Source organism: Protopterus annectens, chromosome 10.part0 (genome assembly GCF_019279795.1).
Source record: "Protopterus annectens isolate FY-2018-M chromosome 10.part0, PAN1.0, whole genome shotgun sequence".
Taxonomy (NCBI): domain Eukaryota; kingdom Metazoa; phylum Chordata; order Ceratodontiformes; family Protopteridae; genus Protopterus; species Protopterus annectens.
In genome coordinates this window covers 1,704,187,105-1,704,208,300 of record NC_056744.1, presented here as the reverse complement: position 1 = coordinate 1,704,208,300, position 21,196 = coordinate 1,704,187,105, and the positions used below count along the sequence as shown (strand labels likewise).

Here is a 21,196-nt window from a genome sequence, read left to right as displayed (position 1 = left end):
ATTTACTTGGAGTAAACATTAAGAGTTTGATTTTATTAGAGTTAAGGGCGAGATGGTTCTGTGACATCCAGAATTCGGTTGAGGTGAAAGCTTCTTGGGTATGTTGTTGCAGTAGAGATGCAGATTTAGAAGAGCAGATAATAGAAGAATCGTTTGTGTATTAAATAACAGAGCAGTAGGAGAGAGAGGCATGGACGTCATTGATGAATATACTGAAAAGAAGGGGACCCAGTATAGACCCCTGGGGTACCCCAGTATTGGTGCTGATAAAAGGGGAGCAGCATTGCTGCCAAATAGTAGACTGTTTGCTATTGGAGAGATGGTCAGTAAACCACTGAAGTGTGGGGGGAAGAGATGCTCAGTTTGGATAGTTTGATAAGCAGAAGGGGGTGGGAGACTGTCTCATGCTTTTGACAGATTATATATATATATATATATATATATATATATACATACACACACACACACACACACACACACACACATATATACATATATATATATATATATGCATATATATATATATATATATATATATATATATATATACACACACACACACACATACACACACACACACACACACACACATACGACTAAGGGCGTTGCTATGGGATCAAAATTAGCACCTTCATTTGCTAATTTAGTACTTTCAGCTTGGGAAAATGAGTTTTTCACCAAAGTTAATGGTTTTGAGACAATAGTAGTATATAAAAGATATATAGATGACATCCCTTTTGCATGGCGAGGAGACACTGACAGTTTATTGTCATCCATTACTAGTATGAACAAAAGTATTGCATTTCTTAACATTACTATTTCTGGATATGGTCAATCTATCAACAGTTTACAGAAAGGACACCTACAAGATTAACTTTCTCGACTACACCAGCCAGCATCCTTGGTGTATGAAGAGAAATTTAGTGAAAGGACAATTCATTAGGTTATCCCGAATTGTTAGCCAGGATGATGAATTTCTTAAGCAGTCTTATTTATGGATGAAAATGTTTTCTGTAAGAAATTACCCTAATAAACTTGTAATTAGTTTGTTTGATGAAGTGTGTAAATACAGATTTTCTAAATTTCAACCTATTTTAAGATTTGAACTACAGAATATGACTTCTGTTAATGATAAATCTAGCAACATGTCTCTTAGTTTTCCACTCCCAATATCCAGACACATGTGGAATATCAGACACATATTAAACTAAGAACTGGGATATAGTTTCTAGCACACCTCATGCTGATGTCTCCTCTGCAACTGGCATGAATACTTGTAGTAATTGTGTTGTTTGCAAATACATACTAGTTTGTGATAGATACACATTTAAAACACTGCAATTACATCATCCTTTTTTCTAAATCCTTTCATTGTCATTCTAAATTTGTTGTATATGCAGGTATCTGCACAACTTGCTCTAGTTTTTACATAGGGAAAACTACCAGAAAACTCTCAGATAGAATAAAGAAACACTTGGGAGCAATTAGATCTGTTAACCTTACTAATGCTTTGGCTAAACACAGCACTACATGTATGATTTTTGTAAAGTTTAACTTTCTGGTATTAGAACAAGCTGATCTTTTCTTTAGAAACTGTGACTTATTTTTAGAATACAGGGAACTTAAATGTCAGCTTTTGCTAAATGCAGATGTTCCACCAGGATTGAATGAAAGCACCAACATACAATGTGATTTACATTGGTTTGATTAAGTTTTTAATCTCTGTTCTAAACTTCATGTTTATTCAAAATTTTATATGAATATTCATTACATCTATATAATATGCATAAGTTCAGAAATTTTAGTTATGCACATTGGTTTACTTAAAAATGTACAGTATGTTCTATTGGTTTACTGTTATACAGTGTGTTCTATTGATTTACTGTTATACACCTCTACTGGTTAAGTTAACACATGACATTTGTATTGCATTATATTTGCATTATGAATCTGCAATGCAACGTCATTCTGAAGAAGTTGAAGTATCTTGAATGAATGAAAGTGCTTAAACATCTATTCAGTGTCAGTGTCATTTTTTATTACTACTTTATTTTGTATATTAACAGTGTAATTAATTCACATTGCCTACTGTTTGGCCGTTTGAAGTTCTACTGTATACATACACACACACACACACTATACACATATATATAGGTTTACTATTATAACTGTAAAGTTCCCATGAATGAAAATAAAATGTATGAACATCATGATGTTGAAATTAAAATAGTAGAATGTTAAAATAATGAATACAACAGCTTGAAATGCACTGTGCATTCGCATAATATAATTCCCATATGTAAAAGTCGTGGAAACATACTGTTGACCTTGCCTCAAGGAAGTGATGTTGGCAACATCATTACCGTTAATTTAAACACCTGCATCAGTGCTCAAAACAGTAGTTTGTAAGAGCGGCTGTTTGAATTGTCGATAATATACTGACAACTAACTGGTAAGCAGAGTGAATATATCAAGTTTGTGTGATTAACATTGGGGAAAAACGAATATGTTATATAAGAAAACTCTGCATGTTGCAATCGAGTTCCAATATTGAGAGGCACTGCCTGGTTTGTGAAGTTGTAGTTGCGCCCCTACCTTTGCAGATATCATAGTTTCAGTATGGGAACATAAATTTGCCCATAATTGTCCTTACACTAGATATTGGAACTTATACACAAGGTTTCTTGATGATATTTGCATTTTTTGGGTGGGGGGTTGAACTTTTAGGTGAATTTATTAATTATCTTAACCAAACCATGGACTTTTTTTTTAAGTTCACCTATCAAGTTTACAGTCAAAGTGTTAACTACTCAGATGTCTCTTTGCACAAAGTTAATCACGGTTTTAAATCAACTATTTTCAGAAAGCCTACATTCTCCAACATCTACATCAGCTTTAACAGTGCTCATCCACTTTATCAGAAAAAAGGCATTGTCAAAAGACAATACATGCACATCAGTCGCATGACATCTGATGAAGTGAATTATGAAGCTGAGTGTATGGTTCTGGAGCAAATGTTTTTGGATCGTGGCTACCCTTGTGAATTTACAGCTTCCATTTGAGCTGAAGTCACGGAGGGTAGGAAAAGTAAATTTAGGCCTATTTTAGGTATGGGAATTAACTTTTCTAATAAGCATGGCTCTACACTTTCCAATGATATTATATATAATAGAGCCTTTGTTACTGAATTTACTACCAATGCTTATCAAATCAAAGGCATTGTGCAAAGAGAATGGGATAAATTTTCAAAATTTACAAACCCAACCATAAAAGAACAATCTATTAAAATAGTATTTTAAAAGGGATGTAAAATCAAAAATACCTTGGAATTTGTCAGAAATGAAAAGGTATTTACACACGCAAGGAAGGGTACCTACAAGTGTGGGGCTTGTAACCAGTGTACTTATATTTCCAACAAAGAACAAGTGGTTATTGCACCCAGACAAAAAAACCCTAATTGCCAAAACTTTCAGTAATTGTAACTCCCAAGGACTTGTCTACTTAGCTTCCTGTTGTGTTTGTGACAGCTACTATGTTGGGAAAACTGAATGTCAACTTAAACAAATAATTTATGAACATATGAATGACGTCAATAAAAGAAGTGCCAACAATGGGCTTTTTAAACATACATTATTATGTCCCAATGCTAGATTTACTTTTTTGTTATTGAAACTGTCCCTAAAGAATTAAGAGATGGCCCTTGGGAGTACAAATTAGAACACAGGGAAACCTATTGGCAAATTTTTCTGGAATCCAATAAACCCCCAGGTCTTAATGACCACATTTCCTTGGTACCCCTACTTAAACTCAGATCAGCTAAATTATAAACAAGAGAATTATCTTTGCATTGTCACTAGTTGTACTGTTTTATTATTTGATCATGAATTTATACATAAATACAATGCATTTTTTATGGTACAGTACTACTGATTTTTAGCCAGGGAGAATTATGCTTTGTCAATATGGCCATCAGTTTAACATTTATATACATACATTTTTATAAATTTATTATACTAATTTACTATATTATTTATTGCAAAATTTAAAACAGTTGTTCTATTTTGCATTATGTTCTGCTTCCCCTTTTTTAAATTTCTATTTATTATTCCACATAGTTTTATTGTATATTACTATGTTTTTAAGTACTGTGGCTTTAAATGAAACAGTAATTGATTGGATTAATTAATGAGAGTATATATCAGCTGTAATTGTTGTGTTATTGTTTAATCTGATGAAGTCTGAGGGAAACTTGGACGAAAACACATTTTCTTCTTTTTTTGTGTGGCATTAATAAATACAAGTGTGATTATCTACTTTGAGCTCGGTTTACTGCCAGCATTGAGTGGTTATTCCTTCAGTGTCTGGAATTTTGTTTTTTTGGTGTTCTTATTCGGACTTACTCCCTTGTGGTTTTTAATTGATGGATATAGCCATAACAGATTTTTTAAAAGTAAGTGATATATGTGATAAAAAAATTTATGAGCCAGAAAGGTCTGAGTTATGTACTAACGTTGTGGCGCTTAGGAGTTCCCTGGGTGGTGCAACCCCGGGCATTGAAAATGATTCAAACGATTTATAGGATTTAAATGTTTTAATTGTATTGGGCGGCCATGGTGGTGCAGCGGTTAGCATTGCCGCCTCACAGCATGAGGTTCTCTGGTCGCGTAGGTTTTCTCCGGGTGCTCCTGTTTCCTCCCACATCCCAAAGACATGCAGTAGGTGAAATGGTCACTGTAAATTGGCCCTAGGTGTGAGCGTGTGCATGTGTGTGCCTTCTGTGGAAGGTTGGACGCTGGGCTGGCAACTCGACACCGTCAAACTACACTGCCAATCATGAGCAGACAGATGGTCCACTGTGGCGACCCCTACCCGGGAAAAGCCGAAAGAAGAAGAAATATTTTAAATGTATTGGACACAAGTAATTATGTTGAAACGGAAATAGGGGGGCTTACTGTGGATAGTAAGGTATGTCAGTTTAATACTGAAGGCCAGGTTGATATTTTACCTACGTCTATAAGGAGTAACTTTATGGAAATAAATCAACATCCTGTAAATGTTAATTGTGTCTTTCAGCTTTTCCCTGTTAGGGGTCGCCACAGCGGAACTTCGGTCTGCTAATGATTGGCAGTTGATTTTTACATACCGGCTTGCCAGGCCTGACGCACAACCTTCAACGAAGGTACGCCCATTCACGCAGGTCTCCACGCAGAAGACGCTCTAGCTGAAAATCGAACCGGACAGCGTCTTACTGGGAGGCAACAACACTACCGCAGCACCACCACCGCGGTACGGTGCCTATTATACCTAATGTAAGCAATGGTTTTAATGTCAATGAGAATTAATTAAATGACACTGGTATTGTAAATTATGAAGTAGGGGTTGATTACTTTGAAAATGGTGACAGTTCTGATTCCTTGTTGGCATAATACGTGGACAGCATGGATAATAGGGATGAAGGTGTGCAGGATAGTGAGCCATGTATTAACACTAACAATAATGAAAATGATTTTAAAATTTACAATTATTCTACCAAAACAGTGGGAATGGATCATGCGAATCTTTTGGCAAAAGGCTTCACCTTTGTTCCTACAAGAAGGGGAAATGTGGCTGATACGTTAATTGCTTTAAAGTGATTTACACGTAAATTAAACCTAAAAATTTGGTTTAATGGACATAAGGATACTAGTGAACCAGGAGAAAGTCGACTCAGTAAACCAAGTATTTTTAATTCCCCTTTAAATAATGTTGTACGTGTATACGAAAAAATATGTGAGAAAGAGATTAAGCAGTTGTATAAACATCCCCAGTCAGACTTTGTCAGTAATATGACCATGAAGGAAGAAAAACTTTTAAACAAATTTATTAATGCTAAAACAGTACGTATAATGAAGCCAGATAAGGGGAGTGAGGTGGTGTTGATGAATAAAAGTGACTATTTATCTTGAATTTGATGTTAATGGATGGAACATATAATGAGAGTTCCTTAAATGAGATTCATATAGCTTATCGGAAGCTTGATCTAGCCCTGGATGATATGTTATTTCAGGGCCAGATAAGCTTGGATGAATATAAATATATGAAAAATGAACACCCCATGGTACTCAACATTTCTGAAATACCAAAAATTCAATTTAATTTGAAATTTCACCCTAGTGTGGATGGTCAAAGAACGTGTTTCATTAGTAAATTTTTGGGTTATAGTATGCAGAAAGGTTTAAAAAAATTCACATACATTACTAAGGATTCATGGCATTTTTTGGAGAAATTGGAAAAAAATTAAGAAATCTCCAGGTGTGATAATGGTGACCATTGATGTTGTTAATCTTTTTTCCATTATACCACATGATGAGGGACTGCAATGGCTGGAAACATAGTTGATTAAGACTGGTATATATGATCAGGACTCCATTAACAAAATTATTCGCTTATGGATACTGTTTTAAGTAATAATTATATTCATTTTGAGGATCAGTATCTTATGCAGTTAACTGGGGTAGCACTGGGGGCAGCTTGTGCCCCCATTTTTGCAAATCTCATCATGTCTTTTGGGAACAGGAATACTTAATGAATAGTGTATATTGGTTGAATGTTTTACATTATTCTAGGCTTTTAGATGACTTGTTTTTGTTGTGGAAGGCCACTGAAACACAGCTTAATGAATTTTTGGTTTATATAAACAGCACTGTGGAATTTTTACGGTTTACATACCATTATAGTTAACAGCAAATATCTTACTTAGATGTGGATTTGATCTTGGACAATAATAAGGAAATGTTACATTCTAAGATTTACAGAAGGCCTACTTTTTCAAATTCTTGTTTGGAATTCAGTAGCTGGTACCCTACACAATCAAAAAAGTCAATAGTCAAGGGACAACTGGTAAGGGCAGCCAGAATGATAAGCCTGGATTGTGACTTTTTGAATGAAGTTGAATTTATAATTAAACTGTTTGTTTAAAGGGGATATCCCAATGATTTTTTAGTTAAGTGGGGAAGTTATAGGAAAATGTATGAAAGGCATTTATAGGCCAATACTGGGTGGTCCAATTAATACAAGTGGAAAAGTGTCTGTTACTAGACAAGACAACAATAGAGGACCGGTTAATAAAAACACATGGTTTAAGTTTTATTACAACATATAACTTTGATGCAAGCAGGGTTTCTGAGGTAATCATCAAAAACTGGGACATTTTGAGTTATGATATCAGTGTTGAGCAAAAAGTGGGGAGGGTTCCCCCCAAAAATGGTATACAGAAAGGACAGATCATTTAAAAACCTTTTTGAGGTAAATAGTGGGAATTTAAATAGAAGCTCCAATAGACCGTTTGGAAATTTTAAGTGTGGGATCTATAATTTTTGCGTACATATTTTAGAAACTAATGATAAATTTAAACTTAATGGCAAGGACATTATTATAAAAAGGACATTTTAATTGTGGTAGTTCCATGTGGTAGTTTAAATGGTTAAGTGTCAAATGTGTCCAATTTTTTATATAGAAAAGACAAGCAGAATTTTTACAAAATCGGATTGGTGAACAAAACACAGATATTAGGAAAAGGAGGAGAATCACCAATGCCTTATATGGGCATATTAAAGAACATGGTGACCATTATTTTAAGGTTTTGGTAGTTGAACAGTTGGTTAGGGATCAACAGGGTAAAATTGTGGACTTGCACCTGGATATGTGTGAGCTGAAATGGCAACTGAAATTAGATGCAACTCAGTATCCAGGAATAAATGAAGCTACCAATATAGCATGCATTTTAAAGTTAAAACATTTATTAGATTACAGTATATATGGAATAGGGTTATTGTTTTTAATGAGTGTATTAAAGTTTATTTATTTATATGTGCACATACATACAGCATGCATTTTTAAATGGAATGTACCAGTTCATTATGTGTTAAATTTAATTAATTACATAATTGCATAAATTGAGTGTATTTAAAGGCTGGGTAACTATTGTATGATGTTTTGAGGAAGTCCCCATCAGGGGCAGAAAGCACTAAACCTTTATTAATGTCTTTTCATCTGGTCCGTGGCTGTGTTCCTTGTGCTGGGCTGAAGTATTCTGGAGTTGGTCTACATTGGTATTTCAGAGGAATGTCTGGAGGGGGAGAAGTTATTGAAAAGTACTTCACATTTTCACGGGCCTGACACAGTGCAGCAGAAGAGAGGAAGTTACAGTAGGCAATTAAGAGAAGAGCAGAGCAGACTATGGAAGACCTGTGTAGAATAGTAAGCAAGGTTCTGTCAGGCACATCTACTGATGTTGTGAATAGTCTGCCAAATACAGATGCTCTGAAGCAGACAGTACATAGGATGCGCCGTAAGAACAGGATGTCCTTCATGAGCAGGCTCGAGTCCCTCATTCAACTGACAGCAGATATGTTACCTATTAAAAATGGCTCTTTTATTATGCATCATGAACATATAAGCAGTACAGCACTGCACATAGTGATAGTGACAACAGAAGGGAATCTGAGAATGCCCTGGGAGTCTGAATTCACACTGGTAGATGGGACATTTCCCATTAGCACTAGAGAGAGTGCAGACAAGTGTACACCATTCATTGCAGTATGTTAGGAACTGCTGAGGGCAAAGTTATCCCTGCTGTGTAATGCATATTGCCATCTAAGACTGAGGAATGCTATGATCACTTCTGGAAGTCTGTCATACAGCTGTGTGATGATTACCAACTGCTGCTGTTCTTTCAGCTTTTCCCGGTTAGGGATTGCCACAGCAGAACTCCAGTCCACTAATGACTGGCAGGATATCTTTCCAGTGCCGAGGTGCCAGCTCGACACCCAACCTTCAACGAAGGCATGCCTATTCACGCATGTCTTTCGAACGCCATTCAACTACGGGGAGGACATGCAGACTCCACACAGAAGGCACTCCAGCCAAGAATCAAACGGGAGAAACTCTTGCTGTGAGGCAACCACGCTACCGCTGCACCCGATTACCAACTGCTACTGAAGCCAAATATGGTTCTGAGTGACTTTGAAAAAGGAGCAGTGAACTGTATAGCTAGGAATCTGCCAGACAGCATACCTAAAAGGCTGCTGGTTCCATCATTGCCAACTTCTATGGTGACAACTTCTATGGTGACAAATACAGAAGTTGAGGTTGGCTTCCTTGTTTGGTAATGACACAGTTTGCATTACTGTGTAAAGAGATACCAGCGCTGGCATCTGTATCACCAGATGCTGTATTGTTCACACTGGATGAGATTGCAACTAATAATCCCTGAGACAGGGAAACCTCTGTGCGATTTCTTCTGTAATAACTAAGTTGTGGGATGTCCAAGAAGATATGGCATACGGAATGCTACCTGTGAAAGGTTACCCCCTTTATTCGATGTTCAGTTCTGGAACCATTGGGATACATGCTTACAGGGATATCCACAAAGCCAAGAAACAGTGGAAGGATGACATAGATGCCTGCATAGCCTTCTAGGGAAGAAACAACTCTACATCATGGATGTGCTGCACACCATCAGACTGGAGCAAAATCATTTAGAAGACCTTAAAACTCACCTGCTATCATGTGCCCCTTCATCACCTAAATGCAGACAGCTGCATGACAAAGAATCTCAGTTCATGCGACTGTTGGAATGTAGGGATGAGAGGACATCTCATGGACTTGCAAAACTAGTTGCCCTGCATTGCTCATTCTAACCTGCACTCAACCTAAAAGTGTTCTTTTACACTGACTTGCATTGCCATTCGAGCGAAATGTACAAGACTCCTAGATGCTACTATGTGCACTACTGATGTTGCTTACGAAGAGATACACAGCACGGGAGAGGTGACTCACATTCAAAGTGTCTTTAATTGGCTATTCAAACTTTTATGATGTCATTACTAAAGCAGGAAGGACAGTATGTTGTTATAACATGTACGTACTTCGGTGTTGTGCACTCAAGGTGATGAAAATGAAGAAAAAATGATCGGTAATTAAATGAAAAGGTGCTTCAGCAAAGTATTAGTTTAAGGGTGTGCAAACTTATGCAACCAGCTTATTATATGTTTTTTATTTTTTATATTTTTCCCCTAACAGATTTGTTTTGCAATTGAATTGTACAGGTTATAGGTCACATTAAAGGTGGGAAAAGTTTTGAAATGATTAATTGCGGTCTCATTTATATTTTGTATAATATATATATATATATATGAGAGAGAAGAGAGAGATGAACTTTAACTCTGCCATCTCCAGCTCTGATGCCTGTCTTTTTGTCAGTGCCACCACACCTACAACCCATATAACATAGCTGGCCTCACTATCATTGTGCTTTCACTCTTACTGGTGCACATCACTTATCCACCCACTCCACCCTGCCTGCACTCTGTTCTTCACCTCACTTCCACAAATCACCATTACCAATTCTACTTCCTGCATCCTCAGTATTCTTCTATCCTCCCTCTCATTCACAAACATTCTGTCTAGCCCTGCTAATCTTCATACTGCTCCTCTCTAGAGCATATCTCCAGGTCTCCTAAACCTCTTCCCCTACTCTCACTACAGATCATAATATTATCCGCAAACATCATAGTCCATGGTGACTCCTGTCTGATCTCATCTGTCAACCTATCACCACTGCAAAGGGCTCCAAGCTGATCCTTGATATGATCTCACGTCCACCTTGAACGCATCTGTCTCTCCTACAGGAGACCGCACCACTGTCACACTGCCCTCGTACATATCCTGTACCACTCTTACATACTACACTGTCACTCTAGACTTCCTCAAACAGTACCACAACTCCTCTCAAGGCACCCTGTCATGCGCTTTCTCTATGTCCACAAAAGACACAATGGAACTCCTCCTGACCTTCTCTCTCTACCTCTCCATCAACACCCTCAGAGAAACATTGCATCTGCAGTACTCTTTCCCAGCATGAAACAGTACTGCTAGTAACCAATTGTCATCTCCCTTATTAATCTAGCTTCCACTACTCTTTCCCATAACCTCATGCTGTGGCTAATCAATTTTATCCCTCTGTAGTTACTACAGCTCTGCACATCTCCCTTATTCTTAAAAAATCGGTATCAAAACATCTCTCTACTCATATTTATTTATTTTGTATTTATTTTACATCTGTTGACTGGGTTAGTCCAGCTGAGCTGACAGACCTTTTTCAGCACAGAGGTTCGAAGTTTGGACAGGATTTGAGAGGTGTACAGAAGGCTTGGTAGGTGATAAGCAGGAGAGAGGGAGACTAACTTTGTTTGATAGGAACTTTCTATTTCTACACAAGAGGCCAAGTATTTGATGGGTTTTCTTAATATAAATTATTAACATACAAATCAAATTTCAGTTGGTCATCTATCAAAACCCCTAGAAGTTTAGTGTTGGGTTCAACTATGATAGGTGTCTTATTTAGAGAATGAATAGTAAAAGTGGATTTAAGGTTATGTAGGTTTTGGAGAGGAAAAAGTAAGATTTTGTTTCTTAGGACTCAGAATTAGATGATTTTTAGAGAGCCAGAACTCAGAGATGAAGGATTTCCTAGTAATAGAATTTACGTCAGAGAGGGTGCCGGGAATGGTGACAATTGTAGCGTCATTAGCATATTGGATGAGGGTTTACTGAGGGCAGGAGGTGTAGAGTTGATTAGTAAAAATAATGAAGAGTAGAGGACCAAGAATAGATCCTTGGTGAACACCCATATTGATAAGGAGAGGAGAGACAGCAGAGATCCATTTTAAAAATTGTTGTCTGTTTGTGAGGTAGCTAGCAAACTAGGCAATGGTAGAGGTGGAGAAAGTACGGTTTGTGACTTTGTCCAGAAGAAAAGGGTGATAGATTTATCTAAAGCATTTGATACAGTCTAAGAATACGCATGACACTAGTGTACTGTTATCCCTTGCCAGAGAAATAGTATTGATATAGGAAAGGATGGCTGTAGTGGTGCTAAGTTTTGGGCGAAGGCCATGTAGTGTGGGGGTCAGTGATTTTTCTTGTAATAGATGCTCCATAACTTGCTTATGCACACATTTTTGTAAGATTTTTGAGAGAGGTGAAAAGATGGCTATGGGTCTGACATTGGTGAGGTCTACGGAGTTGCTCCCTTTGTGTAGTCTGCTGCAATCTGAAGGAAGTAGGGAGGTAAAATATCAGTAGATGGAGAACAGGGTTTTAGTTTGCAAAGAAGATTTTATATAGCTGCTAGGTATGGGTTTAAGGGAAAAAATAGTAGTACAATTCTGAGTTGAGGGAGGATCAGGTAGATTTTTATAGTCAGAATTTAAGGAGGCAGGACTTCCTTACTAATGGAATCAAAGTAGGAACTGAAGATAGAAGCAATCTCTTTCGATGTGTATCTTGGGCAGGGGGTTGGATATGAGGGGTTACCAAGATGAAGTATTTGGATTGATCAACTCCTCAGGCATTCTCTCACTTTCCAAGATTTCATTAAACAATCTAGTTAAAAACTCCACTGCCATCTATCCTGAACACCTCCATGCTTCCACAGGCATGTCATCTGATCCAACAACCTTCCCATTCTTCATGCTCTTCATAGCTGTCCTTGTGTCCTCATTGCTAATCCATTGCACTTCCTGATCCATATCTGCACATCATCCAACCTTCTCTCCCTCTCATTCTCTTCAGTCATCAGCCCCTCAAAGTACTCTTTCCATCTACCCAACACACTCTCCTCACTTGTAAGTATGTTTCCCTCATTATCCTTTATCACCCTAACCTGAGGTACATCTTTCCTACCTCAGTCCCTCTGTCTAGCCAATCAGTACAGGGCCTTTTCTCCCTCCTTAGTGTTCAACCTTTCATACAACTCACCATACACCTTATCTTTAACCTTCGCCACCTCTCTATTCACCATACTTCTCCTTATACTCTTGTCCACTTTTGTCATCCCTCTAAAAATCCCACTTCTTTGCCATCCTCTTCCTCTGTATACTCTCCTGTACTTCCTCGTTCCACCACCAGGTCTCTCTGTCTGCCTTCCTCTGTCCAGATGTCACACCAAGCACCTTTCTAGCAGTCTCCCTTACCATCTCTGCTGTGACTGCCCAGCTATCAGGTAACATTTCACTGCCACCCAGTGCCTGTCTTAACTCTTCCCTGAACTCAACCTCACAATCATCCTTTTTCAACTTCCACCCTTTGATCCTTGGTACTGCCTTCACTCTCCTCCTCATCTTCTTGATCGCCATCATCATCCCACAGACCACCATCCTATGCTGTCTAACTACACTTTCTCCTGTCACTACTTTACAGTCTCCAATCTTCTTCAGACTGGCCCTCCTGCACAAAATATAATCCACCTGTGTGCATCTTCCTCCACTGTTGTACATCACCCTATGCTCCTCCCTCGTCTTAAAATATGTATTCACCACAGCCATGTCCATGCTTTTTACAAAATCCACTATAATCTGACCTTCTGCATTCCTCTCCTTAACACCATACCTACCAGTCACCTCCTCATCCCCTCTGTTACCTTCACCAAAATGCCCATTGAAATCCACTCCAATCACTACTCTCTCACCACTTCATCCAACTCACTCCAAATTTTTTCTCTCATCCATCGCACATGCAACTTGCAGAGCACATACACTAACAACATTCATCATCTCCCCATCAATTTCCAACTTCAGAAACATCACTCTGTCCGATACTGTTTTCATCTCCAAAACACTTTTGACATACTGTTCCTTCAGGATAACCCCTTCCACATTTCTCCCCACTAACACCATAGTAGAACAATTTGAACACCACTCCAATAAACATGGCCTTATTCCCTCCTTCCATCTGGTCTCTTGCACACCCAATATTTCCACCTTCCTTCTCTCAGTATCAGCTAGAGGTCTCCCTATACCAATCATACTGCCAACATTCATAGTTTCTACTCTCACTACCACACTACTAACTTTCCTCCTCTCTTCCTGTCTCTGGGCATGCCTTCCCGCTCTTCTTCTCTTTTAACCAACAGTAGCCCAATTTCCACCAGCACTCTGTCGGCTAACAGTACTGGTGGCAGTCATTGTTAACCCAGGCCTTGACTGATCTGGTAAGGAAATATGTATTCTTGTCCGTATACTTGGTCTGGCAAAAATTTTACACTGTATGCCATTCCTGATGTAAGCCTACCCATTTATCCAGGCACTGGCTTGTACATCCCCAATGGCTGGATTCATATATACATATGTGCACGTATGTGTCCGTGAGTACACCACACAGGCAAATGCACACATTTGTCACTTACAATCTGGCTGAGCATGATGAATTCTGAGCATGATGAATTGTCCCTTCATGATGTTCCTTTTCATGGAGGGAGGCATCAGTGCCAACTTCACTTTTGACAAGGAATGCACATTCCTTACTGACCTATTCCTGGAGTGATACTACCCCCAGACACCAGATTGAGATTCACAGCCTTGCCACAGCCAGAGAGAGAGGACCACCAAATGCACACCCATTCTGCTGCACAGGTTTGTACCTAACCCCAAACCAGCCCCTGAGAGAAACCACACTCCTAGATTCCTCCATCTCCCTTGACACTCACAGCATAAGGAAGATGATACTCAAAAACTAGTGCATCCTACAGACTAGCCAGGACATTAGCAATGAATTAGGCACAACCCCCAAGTTCAACTACAAGAAATCAATATCCTCGAAAACCCTTTTTGAGTCAGACCACAGATTCATGAAACCTCACCTAACATCAGTACAGCGATGCACCAGTGCAGACACTGCAATTAGTACAGAGTCATCCTAGTGTGGAAAGATATCACCCTCAGTACACCTAGCAACATGATCTATCTTATCCCTTACAGGAGTTCCGACAAAGGAGCCCATGGTGATCCTGATGCAAAAGGTGGAGAAATATGTTTGTCCTCCTCCTGCACCTTGTAGGAGCCCTTACAGAAGCCATGGGCGCATGTTGATATCAGTAGAAAATTGTCAACAGCTTTGCATCAACACAAGTTGCAAGGGCCACATGATGCACAATGATGGGCAGTAGTGTAGGGACACAGTGTCACTGTCAGTATTGGTTACTGTGGAGAGCAACCTACCAGATGCATTAAGTGACAGACTATGCCCAACACACTTGGACAGACCACCCTCTTTTGCTGCTTACACATCAGCAGTGTACAGTGGTCAGAAGCAACAGTTCTGGTGGATGTTAATGCCATGTCTCGCACTCATTGCTCAAACCAGGCACTAGAGATGTTATAAAATGGATGTGGAGGGCAGTCATTGCTGCCCTAGGTTGATGCCACTACCAACATGAGATGGATGACAGATGTATTATTCAGCCTGTGAAACAACAAAGTTGAGTGCATACAATACCTGTATCAATCGATTAGCATGCTGGAGAGGCACATGGACATCTCCAATGCCACCATGGGGGTCACACTAGGATGATGCCACTCTCATAATCACTGCTTATCCGCCTCCACTGTGGATATGCCCTACAGAACAGGTAGGTCAGGGTCATGTAATGCTTCTCCACCATAGTAAAAGCCAGTGGTCAACCACAGTCTCCTGCACTGATATAGCCTACATGGCACGAGCAAGCAATCACGGTTATGCAGTTTATCTTCATCCTTAATGATTGGTGTTGATGCATATGCCACTCCTACAGGGGATGTACCTATGGCCAAAGGCATTCACGATCTGCATCAATACTGACATCCTGCAACACCTGTCACAGCTTATATATACACAGTTAAAAAACACCTGCAGATACTTTGTGACCAGGAACCCATACTGAGCAAGTACCTACTACATCCGGATACCTTGCCTCATTTGGAAGCATCACCTCCTTCCTGCATAGTATACCCGGCTTACTGTGATCACCAAACCATGTCACTTACTCCCTTCCACATCCTTAGTCTCCATTTCACCAAAGTGCCCACTGTTGGTGCCTATGAATCTGTCGTTCCCCAGCAGGGCAACATGACAACTGTGCTCTACCCTCACTGCTGTGTTTTATGGGTAGGTAATGTCTGCAGCATTGTACAGAATGATCTAGGTGTAGTACTGCACACATCAGTTTTTATCCATGTTGAGTCTATTCTGGCCCATAGTTGTGAACCAGACATCAAATGTTTACCAGTGCTACAATGTATTGCACCTGCCTCTGCCTCTCATAATCTTCCCCTACTGTCATTTCTCCAACAGGTCATCAACCAGCACTTTCTCTATCACTGACTATGGTCAAGCTGGTCCTCCAGAGGTAATCCCCTGCTCTGTCTGTATAATACCATGCTTTGCAACACTCTGCAAACAGCAAATATCCTGTTGCGGTTCCCAAAGCATACTGCAGTGTGCTACTAAAAGATTCATGGAAGTGGGCCTTCAATAATTTGAACATACACTTAATGACATTACTGTATGTTCTATGAAGACTCAGCCATGCTCTGTGGGTTGTTTACTGGTGTAAAATGGCTGTAGGTGCATTCAGCATCAATACAATGTTCACAAGGGAAATCAGCCCAAACATATAGCTAGTATGTATGTGACGTGCCAGAAGTGGGAATTGTGGGAACTGTCTGGATGGCACTTGTACAGATTCTATATAATAAAACCTGAACATTGCATAACACATGGCAATTACTGGAGTGGAAACCTTTCAGATTGATACACCATTGCCACGGGGACCTGGTGGAGATTTAATGGTGATGTGGGTGCAATCAGTGCCCCCCTGACCTTCAAGGAAATGGGCTATTATTTCAAAGAATGTCTGCTTAGTGGTTCTTCTCTCTTCTTCATCCTGTGGGAACCACATATGCTGTTCCTCATGCTGTGGTATAACATCATCAATGAACTAATAATGGTCATGGAGATGCCTGTGATATGACCATTGATGGCCACCAGAAGGCCCACTAACAAGGAGAGTCAAAGTTACCCATACCTTATTGCCCACAGGAATTGGTATTCAATATAACTCGTGGAATTCCATGTGACAATGGTACATGTCTATAAGCTCTCACATTGTGTTTCTGTCTACAACACAGCTTTTGCTTATGTCTTTAAAGTGGTGGTGATGGTATGTTAGGAATGATCAGATGAGTTTGTGACATGTGGAGCAATGAGGCCTACCACTGTGGACACTAGCTATAAGAATGGCTCACAAAATATACTGTCACATTAATGCGGGTTGTTACTCCTAGCATCTTAGCAAGGTCTTGGTCTCTGTTCACCAAGAAACGATGGCATACAAACTTGCAAACTGACATAGCATGTTGAGCAAGTTTTATATATTTCTGAATCACTCCACCATGTTGTTCACTCTCATTTGCATTTCTAACTGGCCTTATTAGCATAATGCTACTCATTTCCATATAGTTATATATTAATTTGCGTATGTTGGCTGCAGTATTTCACCAGGCAGCACAATTGTGCAGCATGAGACTCTGATTTGATCCACCCTGTACATCACCACACAACACAATTAACAAATTACGCTATTTGTTTATGAATCCCAACTTAAGTTATTTTTCTGTTTATATATTACAGTGACACTGTACACTAAACTAAATATTCTAGATGCATTTTACTCATAAAAATCTCGCTGTATGCTTAGATAGGAAGTTGTTTTCAGTTTATATGCCTATTTTCACATAAAAAAATAGAAAAGAATGTTAAAACCATCGGTTTCATGTGACAAGCAATGTCTTTTTTTCTACTAGCTAAGGTGGAAAAAAGCTGCTTTGACAGAATACAGGCCTCTCCATACTACAGCTTAAATCAAACATTTTGCCTGCATTCTTCATGGCACAAAGGAGGGACTGCTACAGTAATTACATACTTCAGAAAGAAGAGAGCCCTACAGGCAAAACTATTTGGAGAGTGTCTTTATGCTTAACAACTGGTTCAGCTATAGAAACATAGATTATAGCACCAGATAATGATAGTTTGACCCACTTGATCACCACAGTGACATATCTATTAAATAAACAAACTGCGGCATTCTATTAGAGAAGTACCTCGCGCTTAGTTCTGTGCAGGTATGGGTGTGTTGGTAGTGATTGACAGAGAAAATGGGCATGGTAATGCCAGATGACTGGCACGCATGCTAATTTGCATGTCATGTCATGTGAAACTGCTGAATATTCATGCACGCATCCGTTAGTTGCACAGTTAAAGCCCTCTGCACTCCCCTCACCCCCTGCTTCTTTACAGATGTGGATGCCTTAAGGACCAGTTACACACAGGTTGTGCAGCAGTGCTGCTACCATCTTTTTCAGCCGGTAAAATGTTCTTTTCACATTTTGGAGGTCACACCACAAAACAGTTTATGTACTGTATACCTACTGTTACATTTTACTGGCTTAAAATGTTTTAAGTAGATGGTAGCAGCACTGTTGCACAACACTTGTAAAGAAGGGGGGGGCTAATATTACAGACATACCAGTAAATGTAACAGCTGACATAGTGTCAAATAAAAAAAAAAAAACTGCTCGGCACAGGAATGAATATTCAGCAGATTCCATATGCCTCCAGGAATTGTCCTGGAGCCGTGTTTATGGTGGGATTTGCTACTGCGCATCCTGCAAGGTACTTCTGTAATAGAATGCCCTAACAGCTTACTTTACATTTCTGATTATATCCAAGAGCTCATTTATGTCTGGCCCACATTTTTAAGCAAACTGTTTTAGTAGTGCTATTTTTTCAGTTAGACTGTCCCAATCATTCATCACCTTTTCTGTGAAACAATCCTTCCTCTTACTCCTCTGAGCGGTGTGTGTCTTCAGATTGTATCCTCTTTTATTTTGTTTTTAAAATGACAACCACATGGTCTCTACTACCACTTCTGTGGTGCTCAAATGTTTTTATAACTCCTTTGTTCAAGAATATATATATTTATATATATGTTTGTTTGTTGGGTTTATTTATTTATTTAAGTCCTCTGTGTATGACATCTGGTGTAGACCATGCACCATTTTCTCATGTTGTACTAAATTATCTTCAAACTGTCCGCATCCTTAGAAAGACGAGGTCTACAGAACTGCTCATTGGCAGTTTATGTGAGGTCTAGCTGTATAAGGCATAATAACTTTTTTTGTTTTGTTTTCCTACACCTCTTTGTTCACAACCTACTATTTAAACAGACTTTTCGGTTATATAACAGTGTAGTGCCTCGCAGGATGCGCAGTAGCAAACCCCGCCCCTGACCGCCCATAACTGCACTGATATATTCCGTTCCATTTCTGTGGGAAGTCTGAGGAATACTTACTTATAACTAACTTGTATCTCAAAAGTATTAGCAGTTTTGACTGACAGCTGTAGTTGTCAACATGCCCTGCATCGGTATTGTAAAACGGAATATGGTCTCAGAGTTGGTATATATAAGTCGGGGGGTGCAGGGGGGGCATCCCCCCCTGCAATAACATGTATAAGACTGTTTGCTTGCAGACGATAATTACAGGTGCAACCCTCTTACTTATAACTAACTTGTATCTCAAAAGTATTAGCAGTTTAGACTGACAGCTGTAGTTGTCAACATGCCCTGCATCGGTATTGTAAAACGGAATATGGTCTCGGAGTTGGTATATATAAGTCGGGGGGTGCAGGGGGGGCGTCCCCCCTGCAATAACATGTATAAGACTGTTTTACATTGTTTGTTTACTGTCCTTGTTTACAGTACATATTTATTTAAAAGATATGGGGCATACCGCTCATACAAAGCAAAAGGTAAAGTAAATATCTACTTTAACACAATGTTGAGACGTCTCGGAGTTGGTATATTTAAGTAGAGGGCTGCAAACTGTTTTGCGTTGTTTCTGTACAGTAATTCTTATAAATTATTAGTAATTATCGGGGCGGGATTTGCTACTGCGCATCCTGCAAAATGTTTTCACTTTATTTTTCCTTTAATGTACAATGATTTAACTTCCCAAATTAAAATGTCTTTTTACTTCTGTGTTGCATGTTCTGTGTCAATCATGTATGCCACGCCCCAAGCTGCGCAGTACTGCCCGCGAGGCACTACACTGTTATATAACCAACTTTTCTTGTGCTCCCCCTCATAATGGTTGCATACCATTAATCAGATAAAATGAAACCCTCACCCCTTCCTCATTTGTTAATGCTAACACTTTCACACAACACTTTTCACTCATTTCAATTTACTTTACTTCACAGATAGATGCACTGAATTTAAGCTGTCATGCTTAAAATCCTTCTCTTTTACCTTGACAATTAACTTTTCATTGTTTCTGCACCAGATTGCATATCACTCATACTGCATAATTTTGTGTAATCAGCAACAAAAAAAAGGCAAACATTTCTTTCTACTGTGTCACTAAATGTCACACTTTCTAAGCTGCTTTGTGTTAGAAAATACAGATTTTTTTATATGAATATACGATTCACCAAGAAAAAAAAGCCAGGCTGAAAATTTTGAAGGATAATTCTTTTGCCAGTTCATCCCCATAGAGGGGAAAAAAATTACTTAACATTCATCATGAATCATCCCTTACCTTATACACACTGACTGCCTCATGCAGGAACACAAAACTGTGACATGAATGCCTGGGAACACACAGGACACAGATAAAGGCCTCATCCTCCTGGCAGAACAACTCCAGTCTCCGTCTGTGCTCCCCACAGCACTGCTCTGTACTCCCATTTGTAACACACAGATTCTGCATCTCTTTCTCCCTGCAGTCTGTTTCCTGCATTGAATGCTCCAACCCCAGTTCCTTGGATCTTTTAACCATACTGGCCAGCTTTCAATTTTCAATTTACTCTGGACCTTTTCAAAGGGAAGTTCCTGTCTGTACTCAGAACAGGAATGTTTTGTTACACTGTATAAAATCCTGTTAAGAGAGACCCTATTCAGCTGGAGTCAACAATACAGAATCAACAAAGATTCAGGTAAACTGGCAAATTTAAGCAATATTCACAGCCCACATTCAACAATCTATGTTAGTAGCAACAAGAAATTCTGGTTTCATTTTCAGAGCACAGGAAGTAGAATGGCTTGGGAAATGACCGCCTCCATTTAAAGGGGAAATGCAAAATATTCTTCAGGTGTTATATTTTCTGAGATGGAAAGGCAGTGTGTTAAGCACCTACTTTTAATTTTAATGTTCAGACTTTAGAAATGCCTGGTAAATTTTGACTTAAAAGGCAACTAAATTATGTATGTTAAGAAAATTTTATATAAACTCCATTTTTATCCCAAAACCATACTTTCCTTTCATATTTAATCTCCATTTAC

At 39.0% G+C, this 21,196-nt stretch overlaps 1 protein-coding gene across 1 annotated transcript in view; it reads right to left on the bottom strand.

The window, feature by feature from the left end:
• The window catches only part of LOC122813933 (zinc finger protein 480-like), a 177,380-nt gene extending 156,471 nt beyond the window's left edge, over positions 1-20,909 (bottom strand). The window contains exon 1 of the mRNA XM_044086479.1: positions 20,454-20,909. Within this exon, the coding sequence (XP_043942414.1) occupies positions 20,454-20,693 (240 nt within the window). The 5' untranslated portion in view covers positions 20,694-20,909. The remainder of the gene's footprint in view (positions 1-20,453) is intronic.
• Between the last annotated feature and the right edge of the window lie 287 nt (positions 20,910-21,196).